Consider the following 23,014-nt stretch of genomic DNA (forward strand, 5'->3'; position numbering starts at 1 on the left):
TTTGGTCGTAAACAAGAGGAGGCTGATATCACCATGAAGCCAGTATACTAAATCATAGACCAGCCAGTAGTTTAACCAAAAAAACCCAGGGAAAGACACAGCTGAGAATAACCCTCCTGGGATCAGACGAGTCTCAGAGACTGGCCTCAGTGACTACCCCTGCCAAGGGGTCCAAATTTAATTGGATCAAACTGTGAAGCAATTAATGATCCAGCCTATTATCAAAAATAATAGCACAAAAGACTAACGGCTAGGTGTGATTCCAGCAGAGGCAGCAGCTTAACAGAGTTCAGGGAAAGAGACAAGAGAGGCTTGCTAAAAACCACTGTCACCCCAGACTACTGCCCAGGGGCCACGGATGCACCCTCTGAGTGGCAGCAGCAGTGGCTGCACACTGTAGGGGATATAGACTTCACTAAAATAGTCTAGCCAAGTTAAAAACAAGTAGCCAACAAGACTTGGGAGGAATGGGCTCAATATCCAGAGTTGCTACAGTACGTTATCTAAATTGCCCAATTTGCAACCAAAAAATTGAGACATACAAAGAAACAGCAAGTGTGACCTATACACAAGAAAAAAAGCAGGCAACGGAAGTTGCCTTTAAAAAGTCCTAGATGGGGCAGCCCCGGTGGCGCACCGGTTTAGCGCCGCCTGCAGCCCAGGGCATGATCCTGGAGTCCCGGGATCGAGTCCCACGTCAGGCTCTCTGCATGGAGCCTGCTTCTCCCTCTGCTTGTGCCTCTGCCTCTCTCTCTCTCTCTCTCTCTCTCTCTCTCTCTCTGAATAAATAAATAAAATCTTTAAAAAGAAATTTAAAAAGTCCTAGATGTCATGCTTAGCCAACATAGACTTTAAAGCTACTATTCTAAATATATTTAAGGAATTAAAGGAAACCAGCTTAGAGCAGTAAAGGGGAGGATATGATGATGATATTTCGTCAAATAGAGAGTATCATTAAATGGAAAATTTTAAAAGTAACCAGCTAGGAATTCTGTAGCTGTAAAGTAAGTAAGCAAAATTTAGAATTCACTAGAGATATTCAGCAGTATATTTGAGTTGCCAGAAGAATCAGTGAACAGAGATTATATGTTTTGAAGAACAAAAGAAAGAAGATAAAAATGAACAGAGTTCCAGTGAAAGGTGGGAGATCTTGAAGCGCACCAACATGCACATGGAAATCCCTGAAGGAGAGGGAAGAAAAGAACAGAAAACACACTTGAAGAACTAATGGCTAAAAACTTCCCAGTCTTTAAAATTAGATTAAAAAAAGAAAATTAATCTACACGTCCTAAAGCTCAGTGAACTTTTAAGTAAACAGAACAAAGATAGCCACACTCAGCATAGTAAAAATTTTGTAAGCCAAAGGTCTAGGGAATTTTGAAAGTAATGCAAACATTGTTTTATTGTGCTTCATTTTATTACACTTCTCAGTTACTGCTAACTTTTTTTTTTAACAAATAGAAGATTTGTGGCAACCCTGCATCAAACAAGACTATTGATGGCATTTTTTTAAAAGATTTTATTTATTTATTCACGAGAGACACAGAGAGAGATTGGCAGAGACATAGGCAGAGAGAGAGAGAAGCAGGCTCCATGCAGGGAGCCTGATGTGGGACTCGATCCTAGGACTCCAGGACCGTGCCCTGGGCTGAAGGCAGGCACTAAACTGCTGAGCGATGCAGGGATCCCCTGATGGCATTTTTCTAACAGCATTTGCTTACCTCATGTCTCTGTGTCACATTTTGGTAATTTTTGCAATATTTCAAACTTTTTCATTAAATTTGTTTTGGTCATCAGTGATTCGTGATTATGACTTGCCAATAGCTCAGATAATAGCATTTTTTAGCATGATAGCCTTTTTATTTAAGGTATGTACTTTTTTTTAAAAGATATGCTATTGTACACTTAGCAGACTACAATGCAATATCAATATAACTTTTATATATGCTAGGAAGTCAAAAAAATTTGACTCGCTTTATTGCAATATTTATTTTATTCCAGCAGTCTGGATCCAAATACACAGTGTCTCTGAGGTGTACCTATATCTTGAAAGGCAGAGGCTGTCAGAGGTCATTGAAAAAAAACAAGATCCAACTATACTATCTACAGGCAACACAGTTCAGATTCAAAAATACAAATAGGTTGACAGTAAAAGGATGGATAAAGATTTATACAAGGACCAGGAGCTGGGAGGTTCCTTCTCAGGTTGCTCTGGAGACCACACAGCTCTGGACATACATATGGTCTTCTAGACTGCCAGATGTGAATGGGATTTTATTTTTAAGCCTGGCTTCCTAGGAGTTACCCTGGGTCAGAGTAGGTTAGTGTTTACTCCGTGGTTGGTTAGAGGTTATATTTTAAATCCCTTTGCCAGGAAGTTGTCCTGTGTTGATGGGTCTATATGGGATTTGGGGAATGTTTTCAAGTCTTTCCCATGTCTTGTTAGAATTGCTTCTGAGTGGGTGCAGCCTAGTGCATGCACCCAGCCTTTCCAGCCCCCACAGTTGCCTGTGATCCCAGAAGGGCTGTCTGCTTTCTCTTCCCCCTAGTTCTGTTAAATTTCTGGTTGTTCGCTCCAGTGTTTTTCTTATATCATGAAGCCACCAGCATTCTCTTAACTGCTCCCCACCACAGTTTTCATTATTTTAAACAACAACCGTACACATGGAGTTCTTCACCCACTGTTCCAAACAAATTCAGTCCTTTCAGGCAGAACTCTTCATCCTCCTGGCCTGTCTTTATCCTTGAGCAGAACACCTGTGCCATGCTTCAGAGCTGGGGATGAGACCACTTTTTCCCAAGCACAGTCTCATTCTGGGGGCATGCAAGACAGGAGGTAGCAATCCGTGGTCTTCTTGGTTGCCCTCCCCACATGGAACCTTCACCCTGCAAGTAAGCTCCAGCTCTTAGGGGCAGTTAGAGTCCCAGTATTCTTGCTAGGTAGGATGTCCACCCTACAAGAGGGGTGCTAGGTGGAGGAAAGGAACTGAGATTTTCTTTGCCTGCCTATTTGGAAAAGAGAAAAGAGCTTCTACAAAATGGAGCTAAAGGGAGTGGGAAACACAGGCAGCCTGCCTCTCCCACCATGAAACTGTAACCCCAGACTGGAAATGATGGTAAGAGGACACCTCCATGTTGGCCATGCTTACCCGGAGTAGAACACCTGGCATAGAGGTTCCATTAGCACATAGCTGGATGGGAGGGTTAAGGGAGCAGATCATAGTTCAAATGCCACAGACTCTTGCTATTCTTGCCAAAAGTTAGTAGATTTTCTCGAATAAATGTTTCTCCATAAGCTGAATGCCCTTAGGACAATGTTCAGAGACTTTAAATGATTATATTTTATATAATTTTTGCTATTTAAATTATGGTTTTGCTGGGGCAAATGTCTGCTAAGTTCCTTACTGTACCGCTTTAGAACTCCATGTTTCACTTATTTTGATACTTATTAAGATGTGGTTGATTTGGCTTCTCTTCCATGTAGAATTAGAAAAAATACGTTGTTAGCTAATGCTTAGAATTTTTTCATTTTGCACTTGATTTTGTTTCAAAAAAATAAGTAACAAAGTTTCAGGATTTTACCATTTAAAAAATTAGGGTGGCCATAGTATTCTTAATAAATGAAAATCCAAACTGGATATAATTATCATTACATTTTTCTCTTACATCTTGAATTCTATTAACTCTGATGATAAAACTAAGGAAAACCAGCTTGATTTGGATTGGAGAATTATTGACTTAACTGTTATTACAACGTCTTTGCTTCTTATGTATCCTGTCTTCTTCATCCAAGTGTTTATTATGGATATAAGTAAATAATAAATAAATTATGTACTCCATTATTTATTAAATAAACGACTGAAACTAGAAATAATAATGATTTTTAAATTCTGTAAGGATTGTAATGATACTCAGCTGAGTGAGTGAGACATGAACACATTCATCTGGTTAAGATTGCAAGATCTGAAGAAACTTGCCCAAATTCATTTCTAGTTGTATGACTTTGGCTGAGTAACTTACTTCTCTGTGCCTCAGTTCCTCATCTGTTTAAGGAACATAAGTGTGTCCTACATCATACAGTAGTATATGAGGATTAATAAATTAGTGTATGTATTGGCATATGGTAGGTGTTCAGTAGTTATTTTTATTTCATGTACATTAACCACTGATGCTCCTCAATAGGAATTCAGGGGAATTACTCTATTTTAAAGATGAAACAAAAATATATATAGCTTTTATTTATTTAAAAATTAAAGCAGATATTCTTTAATGTTGTAAATACGTGGAATACCTTGCAGAACTCTGATTCTGATTCTGCATTTACTGATACAAATGGATAGTAGGATTGTAAGGTACACCCTTGTTCTTTGAGTATGTATCTTTTAGCAATTTCTCAGCCTCACTTTTATCAGTATTACTAAAACAATGTATCTTACTAACCATTCAAGATTAGCTATACAAAGAAGTTACCTGTGAGAGAACTGAACTTTCTTCTATCAGAATTGTCTAAGCACAATAAAACAAATAAACAAATCCCCCTCTCTAGAATGCAAAAGCTCCACAAGGACAGGAGCTTTGCTCACTTTTGCTGCAGAATATCCATTTCCCAGAACAGTGCCTGGGATAGATCACATCCTAAGTGTAGATATATATAGACATATATACAAATGGATTTTGAGTTAACATGCTGTCCTCAGGCAGTACTACTCATCAAGTGCTTGGGTAAATGTGCCTGGGCCTTGGCTGGAGCTGGGATTGGTTTGAGATTGGTTTGAGATGTAGGTCCCAAGAAGAGTGGGTGAGATGAGGAAGGGCAGGTAAAATAAAGAAAGAGAAGGAATAAGATGTAGCACACCTCCCTCAAAGGTTTAGCAGAAATGAGGAGAAGGATCAAAAGAGAGAAGGAAAAACTAAAAACCACCAAGATGATACCTTTTCTATATCAAGGAAGAGGTATTTTATAAATCAATGAAGGATGAATCAGTAATGGCAAATGTTATAGAGGTTAAATGGATAAAGTTGAGAAAGTAGCACTAAATTTCAGGATTAGGAGGCTTAGAGTAACCTCAGTGGAGTGCTGGCTGCAGCAGCAGAATACAGTGGGAAAAGGAACAAGACTGTAGGGAGAAAGTGGAGGCAGCAGATACAGGTTGGATTTTCTAGATGTTTGGTTTTGATACTGATAAATTACAGAAGTCAGAGAAATAACTCTGTTTGTATAGGATGTGTATTTGTTTGTATTCTTAGCCTTAGGGAGATACAATCATATTTAAAGATAGAGAGGAAAGAACCTTACCTCACTCCCCTCTCCCCCACAAAAAACACAGGAAGAAATGATTATGTAGGAAAAAAGGTGTAAATGACATTTTGAGTTCTGAAGATTGGGTGGAAGCCCTGTCTGGCTTGGAGGGATAGGTGTTTTTCAGACTTAGAAGGAATATTCCAAAATATAATTGACTCAAGGACTGTCAAAGTGGGCCACGGACAAGACCATTCTTAATTCCCACAATAGTAAACATGTTATTACAGGGGTGTTAATAAGTCAGTGTTGTATCTTACAGCATTAAAAATTCCTATGACAGAAAAGAAAAATATATAGTGAAGTGGATGACAAGATACCACAACCGGAAAACATTTTTTCACTTTACAGTATCATAAATCATGATAAATATTTTAGCAAATATTTAATATAAAGTATAACATCAATAGGTAATACATAGTTTATATAATATTTAAATATTGATGTCTATTATATAAGAAAATAAGTGGTGGTTGTTGATATTTTATTTCATCTTTAAACTTAACATGGATACTAACTTCATTTTAATTACAAGAGATTCCTTTATGTTTCCTTTTTCTTTAAGCTGCTAATAGTAAATGGATCCAGGAACATCCAGAAAGTGCATATAACCTTGTAAATTCTCCACACTTAAAACCTGCCTGGGTCTTAGACAGAGCACTGTGGCATTTATCATGTGACGTTGCAGAAGGGAAATACAAAGAAAAAGGAGTACCTGCTTTGATTGAAAATGATCATCAAATGAATGTCAGTATGTATAGAGGAGTATCACACTAAAACAGAATAACAAAATTTCTGAAGTATAAATTAAATATATAGTTGAAAACTAGAGTATTTTAAATTTGACAATATTTAGTGAAATGATTTTAAATATATTTTTTACCTATTGAAATTTTTCAGTGCATTCGAAAAATAATTTGGGAGGATATTTTTCCAAAGATTCAACTCTGGGAATTTTTCCAAGTAGACGTTTACAAAGCAGTTGAGCAATTTAGAAGACTTCTTACACAAGGTAAAGGATATACATTAGAATGTTCCTAGCAATTTTAGGAAATTTACTGTTTCTTTTAAGGAGATGAGTCTTCTTTCCTCTGGTTAAGACATTATTAAATCTGTTATTATTATTATATATTTGTGTTACTATAACTATGGTTCTAGAAGCTGAGAGCAGAGATATCTAAAGGGCGTGACATAATAATATATAACATAATTATTTCCCTTGGGGACTGTTTCTTAGTATTGGTTCCTTAGCACAATGCCCGGAATATAGTAGAGTTCAATATATGTTAAGTGCGTGAACGGGAGGTCGTAGAGCAGGTTACTGCAGCTGCCAAAGGCAGCTTTTAACCTCTGGGTAGCAGTACACTGTGTTTATTTTTTTTAAGATTTATTTACTTATTTTTAGAGAGAGAGAGAAAGCATAGGGGGAAAGAGGAAGAGGGAAAGGAAGAGGGAGAGAAAGAATCTCAAGCAGACTTCCTATTGAATGCAGAGCCAGATGCATGGCTCAATTCCACGGCCGAGAGATCATGACTGAGCCAAAATCTGTAGAGTTGGACACTCAACTGACTGAGCCACCCAGGTGCCCTTAAACTTTTTTTTTTTAAGATTTTATTTTTGGGCAGCCCAGGTGGCTCAATGGTTTAGCGCCACCTTCAGCCCAGGGCCTGATCCTGCAGAGAGAGAGAGGCAGAAACACAGGCAGAGGGAGAAGCAGGATACATGCAGCGAGCCTGATGCAAAACTCAATCCCAGGACCCCAGGATCACACCCTGAGCCAAAGGCAGATGCTAAACCTCTGAGCTACCCAGCCGTCCCTTCATCATTCATTCATTCATTCATTCAATACTTATCTTTTGAACCACCTACTGGGTACTCTTCCAGGCATGGGGAATCAGTAGTGAACATAGCAGACCCTTACTTTAGTAGAACCTATATGTTTATAAGCAGTATTATAGAAAATATATCTTTGTATGTGTTATCTTTACTTACATGAGTACATCTGCAGGATAAATTGTTAGACATAGAATTTCTGAGTCAAGAGCATAAAAATTTAATGATAAATTTACAATAGATATTGTGTAGTTTTTCAACACAAGTTATACCAATTTACATTATCATTAACTATATCGTTAGGTACAATTAATATTTATAATGTTTGTCAATCATGGAAAAACATTCCTTATTTTTTTAAAAACTGGGTTTTTTCCCTCCTTAAGATTTTATTTATTTATTCATGAGAGATACAGATTGAGAGAGAGAGAGGCAGAGACACAGGCAGAGGGAGAAGAAGCAGGCTCCATGCAGGGAGCCCAACGTGGGACTTGATCCTTGGACTCTAGGATCACGCCCTGGGCGAAGGCAGGAGCTAAACCACTGAGCTACTCAGGGATCCCTCCCTCCTTATTTTAATTTGTAGTTCTTTATTCATTAGTGAAGCACCTTTTCACATGTTATTTCACTATTTATAGATCTTCCATTAATTGTCTGTTAATGTCCTTTCCCTATTTTTCTAGTGGCCTGTTTGACTTTTTCACATTGACTTATTAATATTTGTGTTTCCTTATTATACTGACTTAAATATGTCCTCCTGGTATGCTGTTGATCTTTTAACTCTTGATTATGGTATTTTTTTTTCAGTGCAGTCAAATTTGTCCATCTTTTATGGCTTCTAATTTCACATCATGCTTGGAAAAAAAACCTTCCATCAACATTCTTTTTTTTTTTTTTTAAGATTTTATTTATTTATTCATGAGAGATACAGAGAGAGGCAGAGACATAGGACATAGGCAGAGGGAGAAGCAGGCTCCATGCAGGGAGCCCGATGTGGGACTCGATCCGGGAACTCCAGGATCACACCATGAGCCAAAGGCAGACGCTTAACCACTGAGCCACCCAGGCATTCCGCACATTCTGTTTTCTTTAAAAAAAAAAAAAAAAAATGCTGTTTTCTTCTAATCGTATTTATTTTTTACATTTAAATGCCCAATGGACACCTGGGTAGCTGTCAGTTAAGCTTCTGACTCGATTTCAGCTCAGGTGATGATCTCACTGTCATGGGATCAAGCCTCATATTGGGCTCCAGGCTCAGCAGGGAGTCTGCTTGGGATTCCCTCTCACCCTCTCCCCCTGCTCCTCCTCACTGCACGCACACACACTCTCTCTCTTTGAAATAAATAAATAAATATTTTAAAATAAGTAAATATTTAAAAATAAATATTCAACACACCTGGAATTTTTTGTGTGTATTTTTATTCAAAAAATGGTATTGAGTTGATAATCCATCCTTTTATACTGATTTGTTGTACACCATAAATACTTCATAGTGTAGTCATATACTAAATATATGTTGATTTCTTTTCTGTACTATTCCAGTGATCTTTTATTCATTCTATCAGTACTGAAGACTATTTTATCATTTATACTGATCGTGTTAGCCTTTTTTTCAAACACTCTCTGGCAGTTTTCTTTTCTTTTCTTTTTAAGATTTTATTCATTTGTTTGAGAGAGAGCGAGAGAGCACAAGTGGAGGGAGGGGCCTAGGGAGAGGGAGAAGCAGACTTCCTGTGGAGCAGGAAGCCTGATGCAGGGCTCAGTCCCAGGACACTGGGATCATGACATGACCTAAGCTAAAGGTAGGTGCTTAATCCGATGAACAATTCAGGTGCCCCATTGGCAGGTTTAATATATTTACTCTTCCAAATGAACCTCAGAAACTAAATTTTAAGAATCTATTTACATTTTATTTTGTTTGTGCTTTTATAAGTCACTTCAAGGTCTCTTTAGAATAAGCCAGATACTAATTAGTTAATATAAAATCAAGCCCATTTAAGGAGGCACTTGATGTAATGAGCACTGCTGTTATATGCAACTGATGGATGAATCACTAAATTCTACCTCTGAAACTAATAATATTCAATATGTTAATTAATTGATTTTAAATTTAAAAGACAAATATTAGGGGATCCATGGGTGGCTCAGCGGTTTAGAACCTGCCTTCAGCCCAGGGCGTGATCCTGGGGTCCCATGATCGAGTCCCAAATTGGGCTCCCTGCATGGAGCCTGCTTCCCCCTCTGCCTGTGTCTCTGCCTCTCTCTCTCTGTGTCTCTCATGAATAAATAAAATCTTTTAAAAAATAAAAAAATAAAAGAAATATTAAAAGAATAATAAATAAAAAATAAGTAAAATCAAGTCCAGTAGAGGCAATCCTGAACAACACCTAATTTTTTTAGGAACAAGTTCCAGGGGCACCTGGGTGGCTAAGTGGTTGAGCATGTGCCTTTGGCTCAGGTTGTGATCCCAGAGTCCTGGGATCAAATCCTGAATCAGGCTCCCTGCAGGGGTCCTGCTTTTCCCTCTGCCTGTCTCTGCCTCTCTCTGACCAGTCTCTCATAGATAAATAAATAAAATCTTTAAAAAAAAAAAAAAAGGAACAAGTTCCAGGAAAGGGATGAAAATCCTTTCCATAAAACATTTATTTACTTTTTCATTTTTTATTATTGTTAAGGAATATGCTTATTGGTAAAAAGGAAAAAAGTATAAAATCAAGCCTGTGTACTTCTTTCAGAGAATGCAAAAAAAGTCAAGCTGTTAATCAGACTTTTGAATAGAAAGCAGTCTTTGAAGAAATAAAACTCCTGATATTAGTATATTTGGTAACACCTAGAAAGAAAACTTCTACCACCAATATCCTTATGTATAAAATAAGAGAATGTTGACTAAGGCAGAAAAGTGGGGCAAGGGTTCAACTGATAGGAATCCCTGTGTTTTTATCCTGTAATGTTCTTCTCCCTCCCTCCCTTCTCTCTCTTTCCCCTCCTTCTTTATGTGTGTACATGTGTGTGTGTTAGATGGTGTGCAGGAAGATGGGGGGGTGGTAGGGAAGGATGCTTATGAAATAAACATTTGTTTTGTTTTCTGTGAAAAAATTATAAGCTAAAAATTTGGATATCAGTAACAGTTAAAATCTTCTTGTGTAGGGGATCCCTAGTGGCTCAGCGGTTTGGTGCCTGCCTTCGGCCCAGGGCATGACCCTGGAGTCCCGGGATCGAGTCCCGCATCGGGCTCCCTGCATGGAGCCTGTTTCTCCCTCTGCCTGTGTCTCTCATGAATAAATAAATAAAATCTTTAAAAAATAAATAAATAAAAAATAAATAAAATCTTCTTGTGGATTTTGCATTTAAGATACCATCTTTTCTTTCTTTCAGAAAATAGGAAAATAACAACCAAGCCTGATCCAAAGGAACACCTTAAGATTATTCAGGATCCTGAATACAGAAGACTTGGCTGCACTGTAGATATGAACATTGCACTAGCAACTTTCATACCACATGAGTATGTTTTGTATTTTTCCTGTGAAGTAAAGGATAATATTACTTACGGACCTTTATGGCTAGTATTAAAGTCCTGAATAGAAAATTCAGTAAAGTAATTCACCATAATTCCACTGGTTCAAATGCATGATGTTTTCCTCTTTTTTCTGTGTGGTGGTCCATGTTCCTATATGTGTATATAAAATTGTTCACAATTGGAAAACTTCTTCAGCCATTATTAAGATCCTGATAAGTATGTTTAAAGTTTCAAATAAATAAATAAATAAATAAATACAATTCCTATGACCCATGTTAGAAAATTTTTAAATGTACTTTTAAATCCATTAGATTTTCAGTGGTATTGCTCTCTCTGCTTTAGCAAGGGCCCAGCTGCAATCGATGAATGCTGTAATTGGTTCCGTAAGAGAATTGAGGAATTAAATTCAGAGAAGCATCAACTCGTGAATTATCATCAGGAACAGGTTTCACCTACTTTTGAACTGCTGTTTTTCTTTGAGTCTTTATACTGTTTATTGTTTTTACTGACGTAACATAATTTAATGTGTTCTAGGCAGTTAATTGCCTTTTGGGAAATGTGTTTTATGAACGAATGGCTGGCCACGGTCCTAAATTAGGACCTGTCACTAGAAAACATCCATTAGTTACCAGGTATTCCATTTTTGTTTTCTTTTCATTGGAAGTTAAAAATGGAAAATTCAGCTCCTTATCTTGTAGGTAATGTGCAGCACAGATTAGGCAACTAAAGGGTAGCAAAAAGCTTTTGCAAAGTAATATCAATACTTCAATGATTTTCTTAGTAATTTTATGAGATTTTTTTTAAGTTATTACTTAAAATGTTAACCAGATAATGCTAACTTTCCATTTCTCAAATCTTAGTAGATTTACCTCAAAAAGTCTCCTGAAAATTTTTGACCTTTAACTAAGTTTATTTCCTATAAATAATGTAAAACTAATCTTACTCTATTTGTTAGGGAGGAAGTTTAATTTTAAGAGACTAATTTAAATTCTCTCCAAAGAGTCTGTCTAGATTTAATATTTAATTGTATCTCCATAGATATTTTACGTTCCCATTTGAAGAAATGACCGTCTCCACAGAAGAGTCTATGATTCATAACCCAAATAAAGCTTGTTTTCTGATGGCCCATAATGGATGGGTAATGGGAGATGATCCCCTTCGAAACTTTGCTGAACCAGGTACATCATTTTTGTTAGCTTCTCTGTGGATAGGGAAAGAAAAGTTTACAGCAAGCTCAAAATATACTGTTTCATTGACTTTTTTCCCACTAGGCTAATAGTTCTTAAACTATTTCAACACAGAAGTGCCAGAGGTACATACAGTTTGAGAGAGAAGAAAAGGGATTGACAAAAAGAATGGCATTCATCTTTTTCTCCCCCACCCTTTCCTCTCCTTATCCTTCTATACTCAACCAGAATGGCTTTTATCTATTTTATATTATGGTTTTGCATAAGATTTTATATGGTTAAAATTTTAATCTATTGTTTTTTTAAAAATATATTTGAAACCACTACTATTACAACTATATTGCCATAAGAGATATTTTCATTCATAGCCAGGGGGTTATTAAGGTACTGAATAGCAGTTACACTGGAAACTAATTTTCGGTTCCCCTCTCACTCCTAGCATTTTATTTTTCTACAGCTATTTCTTTGCCAGGAAGAATTTTGCTGGGGACCCATCAATATGTTTTTCAACATTTTAGAAGTCTGTTTGAATGACTTTAAATTTAATTCAAGGGGGATCCCTGGGTGGCTCAGCAGTTTAGCACCTGGCTTCACCCCAGGGCGTGATACTGGGGTCCCACGATTGAGTTCTGCATCGGGCTCCCCACAGGGAGCCTGCTTCTCCCTCTGCCTGTGTCTCTGCCTCTCTCTCTGTGTGTGTCTCTCATGAATAAATAAATAAAACCTTTTTAAAAAAAATTAATAAATTTACTACAAAAATCTCCCTTTTTTAAAAAGGAATGTCACTTTGGGTTTAAGTGTAGCTCTGCCTTCTCCTTTCTAGTTATTCTAAATGAGAAAAGGCATTCTTCTGTATGCTGTGGATTTAATGTAACCTGTTGCCAAAAATGAGTAACAAGGTGGAAATTCAGCTTTAAATGTTTTTGGTAAAACTCTGTCTTCAAAGGGCTTATATCACTGTTACTGTTTTCCTTTACAAGAAGCAACTTGATTTTTTTTTTTACATTAAGTACACATTTTTAGAAGAGACTATAGGTACAATTTTAGCAAAAAATATATGAATTAGTATTGTTTAAACTTTATAAATTTAGAAACCCATGCCATTTTAGACAAAATTTTAAACAATACATGATTTATGGTAGAAATAGTGGATGTGGATCCCTTTCACAAAGATGGTGCGAAGAAGGAAGTCCCTGCCCCTCCCAAAGCCGAAGCCAAAGCAAAGGCTTTTTTTTTTTTTTTTTTTTCAAAGCAAAGGCTTTGAAAGCTAAAAAAGCAGCGCTGAAAGGCGTTCACAGTCACATACACACACACACACACACAAGATCCACATGTCACCCACATTCTGAGGACCCAAGACCATATGTCTCCAAAGCAGCCCAAATACCCTCAAAAGAGCACCCCCAGGAGAAACGAGCTTGATCACTATGCCATCATAAGGTTTCCCCTGACTACCAAATCAGCCATGAAGAAAGTAGAAGACAACAACACACTCATGTTCATTGTGAATGTCAAGGCCAATAAGCACCAGCTCAAACAGGTTGTGAAGAAGCTTTACAATATTGATGTGGTCAAGGTCAACACCTTGATCAGGCCTGATGGAGAGGAGAAAGCATATGTTTGACTCCTGATATGATACTTTGGATGTTGCCAACAAAATCGGGATCATCTAAACTGAGTCCAGTCGGCTATGAATCTAATTATTTTTTTCACCATAAAAAATAGTCCATGTGATTTTAAAACATTTCCTTGAAGTAAATGTTTTCTTTTTTTTTTTTTTTTGAAGTAAATGTTTTCATGTTATTTCTTGAACCATTGAAAGCAAGCTCCTTTTTTTTTTTTTTTTTTTTTTTTTTTTTTTTTTTTTTTTTTTTTACAGGTTCAGAAGTTTACCTAAGGAGAGAGCTTATTTGCTGGGGAGACAGTGTTAAATTACGCTATGGGAATAAACCAGAGGACTGTCCTTATCTCTGGGCACACATGAAAAAATACACTGAAATAACTGCAACCTATTTCCAGGGAGTACGTCTTGATAACTGCCACTCAACGCCTCTTCATGTAGCTGAGGTACAGAAATACAATTCATCTACATTAGGCAAAGAAACGTAGTATTCATTCTTTGCTTCCTTAAATAAAATATACAAGTACACGTTTCCTTTTGCTCGTTGGATACCAGCATTGATTTGGTGGTAGTACTTAGCACTTCAGCATAATTTCACACTAATAATAAAATCTTTTGATGCAGGTGTTAGGGAATACTGGGCTATAAAATGTTTAACAAGTTAATATTTTTATTTCAGTTTAGGGAAGTAGATCATATGTCTCTGATAACACATACATAACCAAATTGCCATGTATATTGTTAAAATATTACTAATATTTTATTGTTAATTTTTAAAGGATTGATATTAATGTTTTAATAATATGCAAATATCTATCTTATTGTTATTCTTAGGTTGCTTTTAATATATTAATAAACACTGTGAAGTCACTTGTTACATGTTATTATGTAAGCACTAACATTACAGTATATTAAACCTCATTTTAGCCCCATTGATTAGCCCCATTTTATTTCTTATTTATAAAATGTAAGTGTAAACAAAGGTTGTTTATCCCTCTTTGGGCTTTTTACAGAAATTGAAACAATGCCAATATTTATAGCATTATCTTCTACCTAACACAGCTTTGTAAACACAATTTTCATCCTGCTAATAAGATCTTTGGTAGCTTCCTAGTGATAACTTAGTGCTCTTTGGGAATGTATGCTTATCTGGAAAACACTTATTTCTCTTTTTTTAAGGCAGCATTATAATGAGTATGTTTCAAATCATATGGTGAAAAATTGATTTGCTTTGGAAGAATTCAGTGAACATTAGTTAAGTTAATAGAACATTTTTTAGCTCCAAAAACTAGCAAAGGTTTTTCCTTATTATGCTTTTAGCAACAGCAAAATATATATATAATTATAAGATTATTGTAACATTTTGGCAAAACAAAAAATTAAAACTCAATTTACATAATTTTGAGTTACAAAATCTTCTAGCACCCTACTTGATAGCTGATAGAATTCAAATTATTTTTTATTAAATTTTATGCAAACATGTCAAAAAATTGGAACCAATTTGATTTCTGGTTAATAAGAGTTTATTACCATTTTTTAGGAAAAGTTGGCTTTATAAAGTATAGTCAGACTTAATCTTTGCAATAGCTAGATAACTCACCAGTAGGGAATTTAGCAATAATGGCTTCGTCAACTGCCTGCAAGTTAATAGTTTAGAGGTATTGAAAAAACACGTAAAACAGGGTGAAAGCTTAGCAGAATCAGTCTTATGGTTTACATTTTTTAATGTGACACTGATATTTTTCTTCTTCCTTTTTTCCCCCTTTGTGTCTCTATATCTTTGCAAATTCTAATCCTTTTTAACTATTTTATTTTCTTTATAATTTCTGTTTCTGTGTATTTCTTACATACGCACAATTAAATTTCTTTGGAAATTCTTCTGGGATTTCAATTTTGTCTTGTTCCATGACATGTTCAAATCTGTGCCCAGTCTTGTCTCCTTTCCTTCCCCCGAACTTTCTTTTCTCTTTGTGTTACATTTGTGACTGTGCTTTTTGCAGTACATGTTGGATGCTGCTAGGAAATTGCAACCCAATTTGTATGTAGTAGCTGAACTGTTCACAGGAAGCGAAGACCTGGACAACATCTTTGTTACTAGACTTGGCATTAGTTCCCTAATAAGAGGTAGGCTTGTTGAAGTGTATTTCTCATCTAAAACTTTAGTTTTTGTTTAAGCCAATTAAAAAGCATTTAGTAGCATTATATACAATGTTTAATAATTTTCAAAATAGTTAGTGTTCTTTAAATACTTCGCACAAAATTTCCTATAACTCAGTCTCTTTTTATCAAGAAAAATTTCCACTTTGGGGTAAAATATCTCATTTTAAATTGAAAGACCAGTAGGATGAATTGATGACTCATGAACAAAATCACTTGTTTTTGAAAATACACAAATCTGTTTTAATCTCCTACTTTGATAAATGAGATGATCTTAGATTTTTTTCCTGTAGATTTTATATAACCAACATCCTACTAAAAAGCATGTTTCCTTTTACCTCCAGGAGCCATTTCTCTAATTATAGAGAAGACTTTTTTGTCAGTTAAACTAATAGACGTGTTTAAATGTTTAAAGCAGATTTATTTTTGATAATATTTATGCAGTCTTTTTTTGGAAAGTTAGTCATGATAAGAGACTACCCTCTTCTTGAACAATAATAATGAAGACCCTGAAAAAAAAAAAATAATAATAATAATGAAGACCATTAAAATATTCTATAATGCTTTGCAGAGGCAATGAGTGCATATAATAGCCATGAAGAGGGCAGATTAGTTTACAGATATGGAGGAGAACCTGTTGGATCCTTTGTTCAGCCCTGTTTGAGGCCACTAATGCCAGCTATTGCACATGCTCTGTTTATGGATATTACCCACGATAATGAGTGTCCTATTGTGGTAAGCATCAAATCTGTTTCTTTTATATACTTATTTTGCTAAACTCATATGTGGAATTTAAGAAGAGGAACAGATGAACATGGCCCCCCATGAAAGAGAGAGGCAAATCATAAAGCAGACTCAGCTGTAGAGAACAAACAGGGTTGCTGGAGGGGAGGTGGTCAGGGGATGGGTTAAATGGGTGATGGGTATTAAGGAGGGCACTTGTGAGCGCTGGGTATATATAGTAGGTGTGGAATCACTCAAGTGTAGAAACACATGAAACTAATATTACATTCTGTTAACTAACTGGAATTTAAATAACTTGAAAAAGGAAAATATAAATAAATGTTTTGATGTTCAGTTCTCTGATATTTATGGCAATATTATGCATATACTTCAAAATCATGTCTTAGGGCAGCCCCGGTGGCTCAGCGGTTTAGCGCCACCTTCAGCCCAAGGCCTGATCCTGGAGACCTGGGATCGAATCCCACATCGGGCTCTCTACATGGGGCCTGCTTCTCCCTCTGCCTGTGTCTCTGCACCTCTCTCTCTGTCTCTCATGAATAAATAAATAAAACCTTTAAAAAAAACAAAAAACAAAATCATGTCTTATATTTATAAGTGATTGGGTACATAGTTTTTGAATGTTTTGTTAGTTTTAAAGCAAATTAATGTCTCTTAGTATATAACTATATAACTGTTCTTTTACTTCATTATGCTATAGGATGGCACTTTGCATTTGAAAGAAAATAAACCTTGGGGTTTTTTTTTTATTGTTTTTCAGCATAGGTCAGAATATGATGCTCTCCCAAGTACCACGATTGTTTCTATGGCATGTTGTGCTAGTGGAAGTACTAAAGGCTATGATGAATTAGTGCCTCATCAGGTATGTTTATGTGTTGTTTTTTTTTTAAGTCCACATGGCCAACAACTTTGAGCATTTTTACCAAAAGTTCTCATTATAATTAAAATGTATACATGGCTGAGTTTTAACTTTGTTCAGATTTCAGTGGTTTCTGAAGAACGGTTTTATACTAAGTGGAATCCTGGAGCATCTCCATCAAATACAGGTGAAGTTAATTTCCAAAGTGGAATTATTGCAGCCAGATGTGCTATCAATAAACTTCATCAGGAGCTTGGGGCCCAGGGTTTCATTCAGGCAAGAAACTAAATTTTTGTAAGTTTCTTAACATTCAATTTCAGAGTAAGTCATCCCAGTTTGAGTGCTAGTATGTTTTCTTTTTCTGTTTCTCAGGTGTATGTGGATCAAGTTGATGAAGACATTGTGGCAGTAACAAGACATTCACCCAGTATCCATCAGTCTGTTGTGTCTGTGTCTAGAACTGCTTTCAGGAATCCTAAGACTTCATTTTACAGCAAGGAAGTGCCTCAAATGTGCATCCCTGGTAATGCAACCTAAAAATGTTATTGTGATAATATTATATTGTTTTATTAAATCATACTATGTTATATTAAATTGTTCTTATACATCGTATATAATAACACAGTGCAAGTGTGGTTGTAGTTGAGAAAAAGAATTCGAAATTTTACATAACTTGGGGCACCAGGCTGGCTCAGTTGGTAGAGTGTGCAACTCTTGATCTTGGGGTCATGAGTTCAAGCTCCATGTTGGATGTAGAGTTTACTTTAAAGAAAGGAAGAAAAGGGGACACCTGGGTGGCTCAGCAGTTGAGTGCCTGCCTTCAGCCCAGGGCGTGATCCTGGAGTCCCAAGATCGATTCCCACATCAGGCTCCCTGCAGGGAGCCTGCTTCTCCCTCTCCCTCTGCCTTATGTCTCTGCCTCTCTCTCTGTGTCTCTCATTAATAAATAAAGTATTTTTTTTTTAAAAGAAAGGAATAAAAGGAAGAAAATTAATTTGGGGCAACTTACATTTTTATTACATGGAAAAATACCTGGACAGAAATATTCTCAAATATTAACATTTTTTTGAGTTGTGAAATAGCTTCATTTTCATTTTTTTCAAAAAAAGATTTTATTTATTTATTTGAGATAGAGAACATAAGGGAGAGAGAGAAAGCACTAGCAGGGGGAAGGGGAAGAGGGAGAAGCAGACTCCCCACTGAGTAGGGAACCCTGGAACTCTGTCCCAGGACTCTGGGATCATGACCTGAGCTAAAGGCAGACACACCCGACTGAGCCACCCACGTGCCTTTTATTTTCATCTTAATTCATTCTCTGTTTCCTAATTTGTATAACAAACATGTATTTCTTTTATACCTAGGAAATATATATGTATATTCATGTGTTTTTATATATGTATATACATGTATATTTGTAGAGGATCTAAGTGTATATCTGTGTATGCGCATGTACATACATATACACATATATAAACCAAATGAAAAATAGTTTAATATTTAAGTTTAAGTAGCAATTCCTAATTTAAGATGGTTTAATATGAAATTTCTTTGACATTTTTATATATTCATAGGCAAAATTGAAGAAGTAGTTCTTGAAGCTAGAACTATTGAGAGAAATACAAAACCTTATCAGAAGGATAAGAATTCGATCAATGGAATGCCAAATATCACAGTAGAAATTAGAGAACATATTCAGGTATTTGGAACTCTTATCTTACTACTGTGTTTAACATCTTGAGGACATTAGAATTATTGATTGAATTGTTTTATACAATTTTTTTCAAGCTTAGTGAAAGTAAAATTGTTAAGCAAGCTGGAGTTGCCACAAAAGGACCCAATGAATATATTCAAGAAATAGAATTTGAAAACTTGTCTCCAGGAAGTGTCATTATATTCAGGTATGTTGGAGTTCAAACCGTTGACTTTATTTGTAAAATAGAATACATATTCTGTTAATTTTGAATAAATCATTCCTAAAAAATAACCACTTTTTAATTAATATTTTCAGAGTTAGTCTTGATCCACATGCACAAGTCGCTGTTGGAATTCTTCGAAATCATCTGACACAGTTTAGTCCTCACTTTAAATCTGGAAGCCTTGCTGTTGAAAACTCAGATCCTATATTAAAAATTCCTTTTGCTTTGTAAGTATGCCTTTGTTTATGGAGATTTGCCATTTAATAATTGATAAGTTTTCACAAGCCTGGTTTAAGCAGTTTTAAGGGTCCTCAATATCCTTCCTACTCAGACAGTGGTCTGAGGACCAAGAGTAATGTCAGCATCATCTTTTGTTAACATTTTGTCCTATTACTTTATCATTGGTGTATGTGCTTGCATGTGCGCACTCTCACAGTCATGCAGTCTCTATATGTAGCTATAGATTCAAGCAAACATACACATATATATCTGTACACACATGCACACAGTTTTTTGAACTGAGGTTAAGTTGCATATACCATATTCACTACCACACCGTGTTTTAAATTTTTTTTTTTTTTGAAGTAGGCTCCACACCCATTGTGGGGTCTGAACTCATGACTCTGAGGTCAAGAGTCACATACTCTTCCCTCTGAGCCAGTCAGGTACCCCAAGCTAAAATTTTTTTGTTCATTGGCTGTGTATTTATTCAGTGAAATATCATTTTATGTACTAAGCCATTTTTCTATTGTGCTCAACTTTTTATAAGAGCTTTCATCATTTAGGATATTAACTCTTTATTCAAACTATTAGGAAAGTAGTTGCATTTTTAAAAACTCTCTGATGAAGCAATTTTATGTTTCTGTAGAATGCTTATAAAACACATCAAATAAAATGCATTAAAAAAATGATGGTAATTGATCTTCAGACCTACTCAGATTATCCTTGAGCAAAGCCAAGAAATCTGCATTTTAATAAGCTCCAGGTAATTTGTATGCAAGTTCACTGGCTACATGTCAAAAAATATTTGCCTAGGATGGAGTTGATACTGAGGCTGCTGATTAATTTGATTAAACTTGATTCACAAACTGCAAATGAAGGAAGAGTCAGTCCTGGCTGTGAGGACAGAGTCTGTCAGAAACAAGGAACAAAGCACAGCCAACTATAATTCTCTCAGTTTTGGGATCCCTGGGTGGCGCAGCGGTTTAGCGCCTGCCTTTGGCCCAGGGCGTGATCCTGGAGACCCGGGATCGGGTCCCACGTCGGGCTCCCGGTGCATGGAGCCTGCTTCTCCCTCTGCCTGTGTCTCCGCCTCTCTCTCTCTCTCTCTCTGTGACTATCATAAATAAATAAAATTTAAAAAAATAATAATAATAATAATTCTCTCAGTTTTATAGAATGAAATGACCTGAATAGCTAAAATTACAAAAAAATAGAGTTTGGGTTGTATTCAAGTGTGGTCAGTTAGACAGTCTCACTGCTACCTGGGCAAAGAGAAACCAAAGCCATGATAGACACTTGCTTCTGACTATTACCAAGAAGCATCCTTATCTAAGAAGATCTGGTTTCTTGAATAACCCAGCTAATGGGCAGTGCAACCTTAAGAGGCGAGAGAAGGGAAAGGAGAGAAATACCAAATGACTTCTGAGGTGGTTAACTGTGACTTTTGATTATCTCTTTGCTGGTCCTTGACAAGTATTTTGATTTTAAGATAATTGGCATAAAAAGTCACTGATGTCGCACTTAGGAGAATATAAAGGAGGAAAAAACCCAAGCCCATCTAGAAAGATTTAAAAAGCAAATTTGTGAGAAAAAGGTTGTAGCAACCAAAAGATATTTACAGCATACTTCTAAGTAATAAAATTTGGCAATTGATCATTTTCTTGGCTTGAACTAAACATCACTTCTAACTGAATCCTTAGCATGTTTTATCCATTAATTATTATTTATAATGTATGTTGTTTATAATGTATATCATAATGCTGAGTTCCAAAAACATATATTGCTAAAATATTTTATGGTTATGGTTCAGATTTTTCTTCTTTATTTTTATTGACAGCAGGTGAACTTTTACTGTATTTAACCATTTCTCTTTATTTTCCACTTCTTAGTATTGCCTCAAAATTAACTTTGGCTGAGCTGAATCAGGTACTTTACCGATGTGAAGCAGAAGAACAAGAAGATGGTGGAGGCTGTTATGACATACCAAACTGGTCATCTCTTAAATATGCAGGTCTCCAAGGTAAACAAATACAAGGATAGTTAAGCTTTGAGGTTTTTTTGTTTTTGTTTTTTAAGGATCATATGATGTCTTCTTTATAAAATTAATGTATGGGCTCAGAATTCAACTGCTTGAATTCAAATTGTGGCTCTGCCACCTACTCAGTCATTGACCTCCAGCAAGTAACTTCACTTCCCTGTGCCCCAATTTCTGCTGCTATAGAATGTGAATAATATTGCTAAGTCATAGGCTTTTTTGAAGACTAAATGAGAACATTTATTTGGGCCCCAAATACATTCATCTTCCTTTCTCATCTATCTGGAAGCTTTGTTGCCTTGCATAGTTGCTTTATCCTACAAAGAGAAACTTACAGCAAAATACTATGTAGTTAGAGTAGTTATAAGACAGGATATAGGACCTAATTATTTAATTAACTGTTTAACCCATATAGTTGGAGATGTTTTCTTGGATTTTTATCTAGGAAATTTGATTTATCACACATGTGTTCCCAGTTTATATAGTATTCCACATTTCATGCCTCCTTTGCAACTCCTTATTTTCTTTGTCCATCTAACCCATCTTTAAGTATGAGTTTGATGCTTACGTTTTCCACAAAGAATTCCTTGACTATTACTTTTCACAGTAATATTTTTGTCCCCTGGATACCCATTGCATTAATTTACTGTACCTCTTATTTGGCTCTTGGAATATATTGTCTTACTTTAAATTAGTACAGTGTGCTTTGTGAATATTTATTATTGTGTTTAGGAATGGGTTGTAGTGGGGATCCCGGTGGCTCAGCGGTTTGGTGCCTGTCTTCGGCCCAGGGCGTGATCCTGGAGTCAAGGAATTGAGTCCCACATCGGGCTCCTTGCATAGAGTCTGCTTCTCCCTCTGCCTGTGTCTCTGCCTCTCTCTGTGTCTCTCATGAATAAATAAATAAAATCTTAAAAAAAAAAAAAAAAGGATGGGTTATAGAGGGACACCCTGGTTCAGGGGTTGAGCGTCTGGCTTTGGCTTAGGGAATGATCTCAGAGTCTTGCATCAGGCTTCCTGCATGGAGCCTGCTTCTCCCTCTGCCTCTTTCTCTTTGTGTCTCTCATGAATAAATAAATAAAATCTTAAAAAAAAAAAAAAAAAAAAGAATGGGCTGTAGAACCAGACTCCTTGAGTTGGAGTAAACTCTACATGGCTCAGTTTTCTCCTCTATAAAATGGAAATAATAATAGTACCTACCACAAGGTTTAAATGACTTAATTCACATAAAGCACGTAGACAATGCTTAGTTCATAGCTAGTATTTAGTTCATAGCAGGTAGATTGTACCTTAAAAAAGAAGAATTTTTGCCCTTTTTACATTCTTGGTTTTTAGCTTTTGTACTTTCTACAAAACCAAGCACATAAGATGCTCTCAATAAATTTCCTTTAGGCTTCTGTACTTACGACAGTTTTTTTCTAAAACAGTCTCACTTTCAACACAAAGTGTTTTGTGCTGTGAGAAATACAGAAATGTATATGTTACCTGTCATAGAGTGCTATTTACTCCATTTTCACTCTGAACGTTGAACTCTGTCTGGTACTTGACTGGAAAGACCACACTTTTGTGAACTTCTTTTCTGGTCTTTGTCTTTCTTAAAGCTAAGTCTAGTTCTTTACTAACTCTC

General features: G+C 36.0%; 1 protein-coding gene across 4 annotated transcripts in view; it reads left to right on the forward strand.

Annotated features, from left to right (window-relative positions):
- AGL (amylo-alpha-1,6-glucosidase and 4-alpha-glucanotransferase) overlaps nt 1–23,014 on the forward strand; it is a 72,801-nt gene that overhangs the window by 16,736 nt on the left and 33,051 nt on the right. For all 4 annotated transcript variants that reach the window (XM_077905573.1, XM_077905570.1, XM_077905572.1 and 1 more), the window contains exons 6-21: nt 5,865–6,046; nt 6,200–6,311; nt 10,508–10,634; nt 10,992–11,094; nt 11,184–11,281; nt 11,688–11,827; nt 13,716–13,903; nt 15,458–15,581; nt 16,186–16,349; nt 17,116–17,217; nt 17,335–17,490; nt 17,587–17,737; nt 18,786–18,910; nt 19,000–19,112; nt 19,223–19,357; nt 21,242–21,372. In XM_077905573.1, the coding sequence (XP_077761699.1) occupies nt 5,865–6,046; nt 6,200–6,311; nt 10,508–10,634; nt 10,992–11,094; nt 11,184–11,281; nt 11,688–11,827; nt 13,716–13,903; nt 15,458–15,581; nt 16,186–16,349; nt 17,116–17,217; nt 17,335–17,490; nt 17,587–17,737; nt 18,786–18,910; nt 19,000–19,112; nt 19,223–19,357; nt 21,242–21,372 (2,151 nt within the window). The remainder of the gene's footprint in view (nt 1–5,864; nt 6,047–6,199; nt 6,312–10,507; nt 10,635–10,991; nt 11,095–11,183; nt 11,282–11,687; nt 11,828–13,715; nt 13,904–15,457; nt 15,582–16,185; nt 16,350–17,115; nt 17,218–17,334; nt 17,491–17,586; nt 17,738–18,785; nt 18,911–18,999; nt 19,113–19,222; nt 19,358–21,241; nt 21,373–23,014) is intronic.

The sequence above is a fragment of the Canis aureus genome, chromosome 8, assembly GCF_053574225.1.
Source record: "Canis aureus isolate CA01 chromosome 8, VMU_Caureus_v.1.0, whole genome shotgun sequence".
Lineage (NCBI taxonomy): Eukaryota > Metazoa > Chordata > Mammalia > Carnivora > Canidae > Canis > Canis aureus.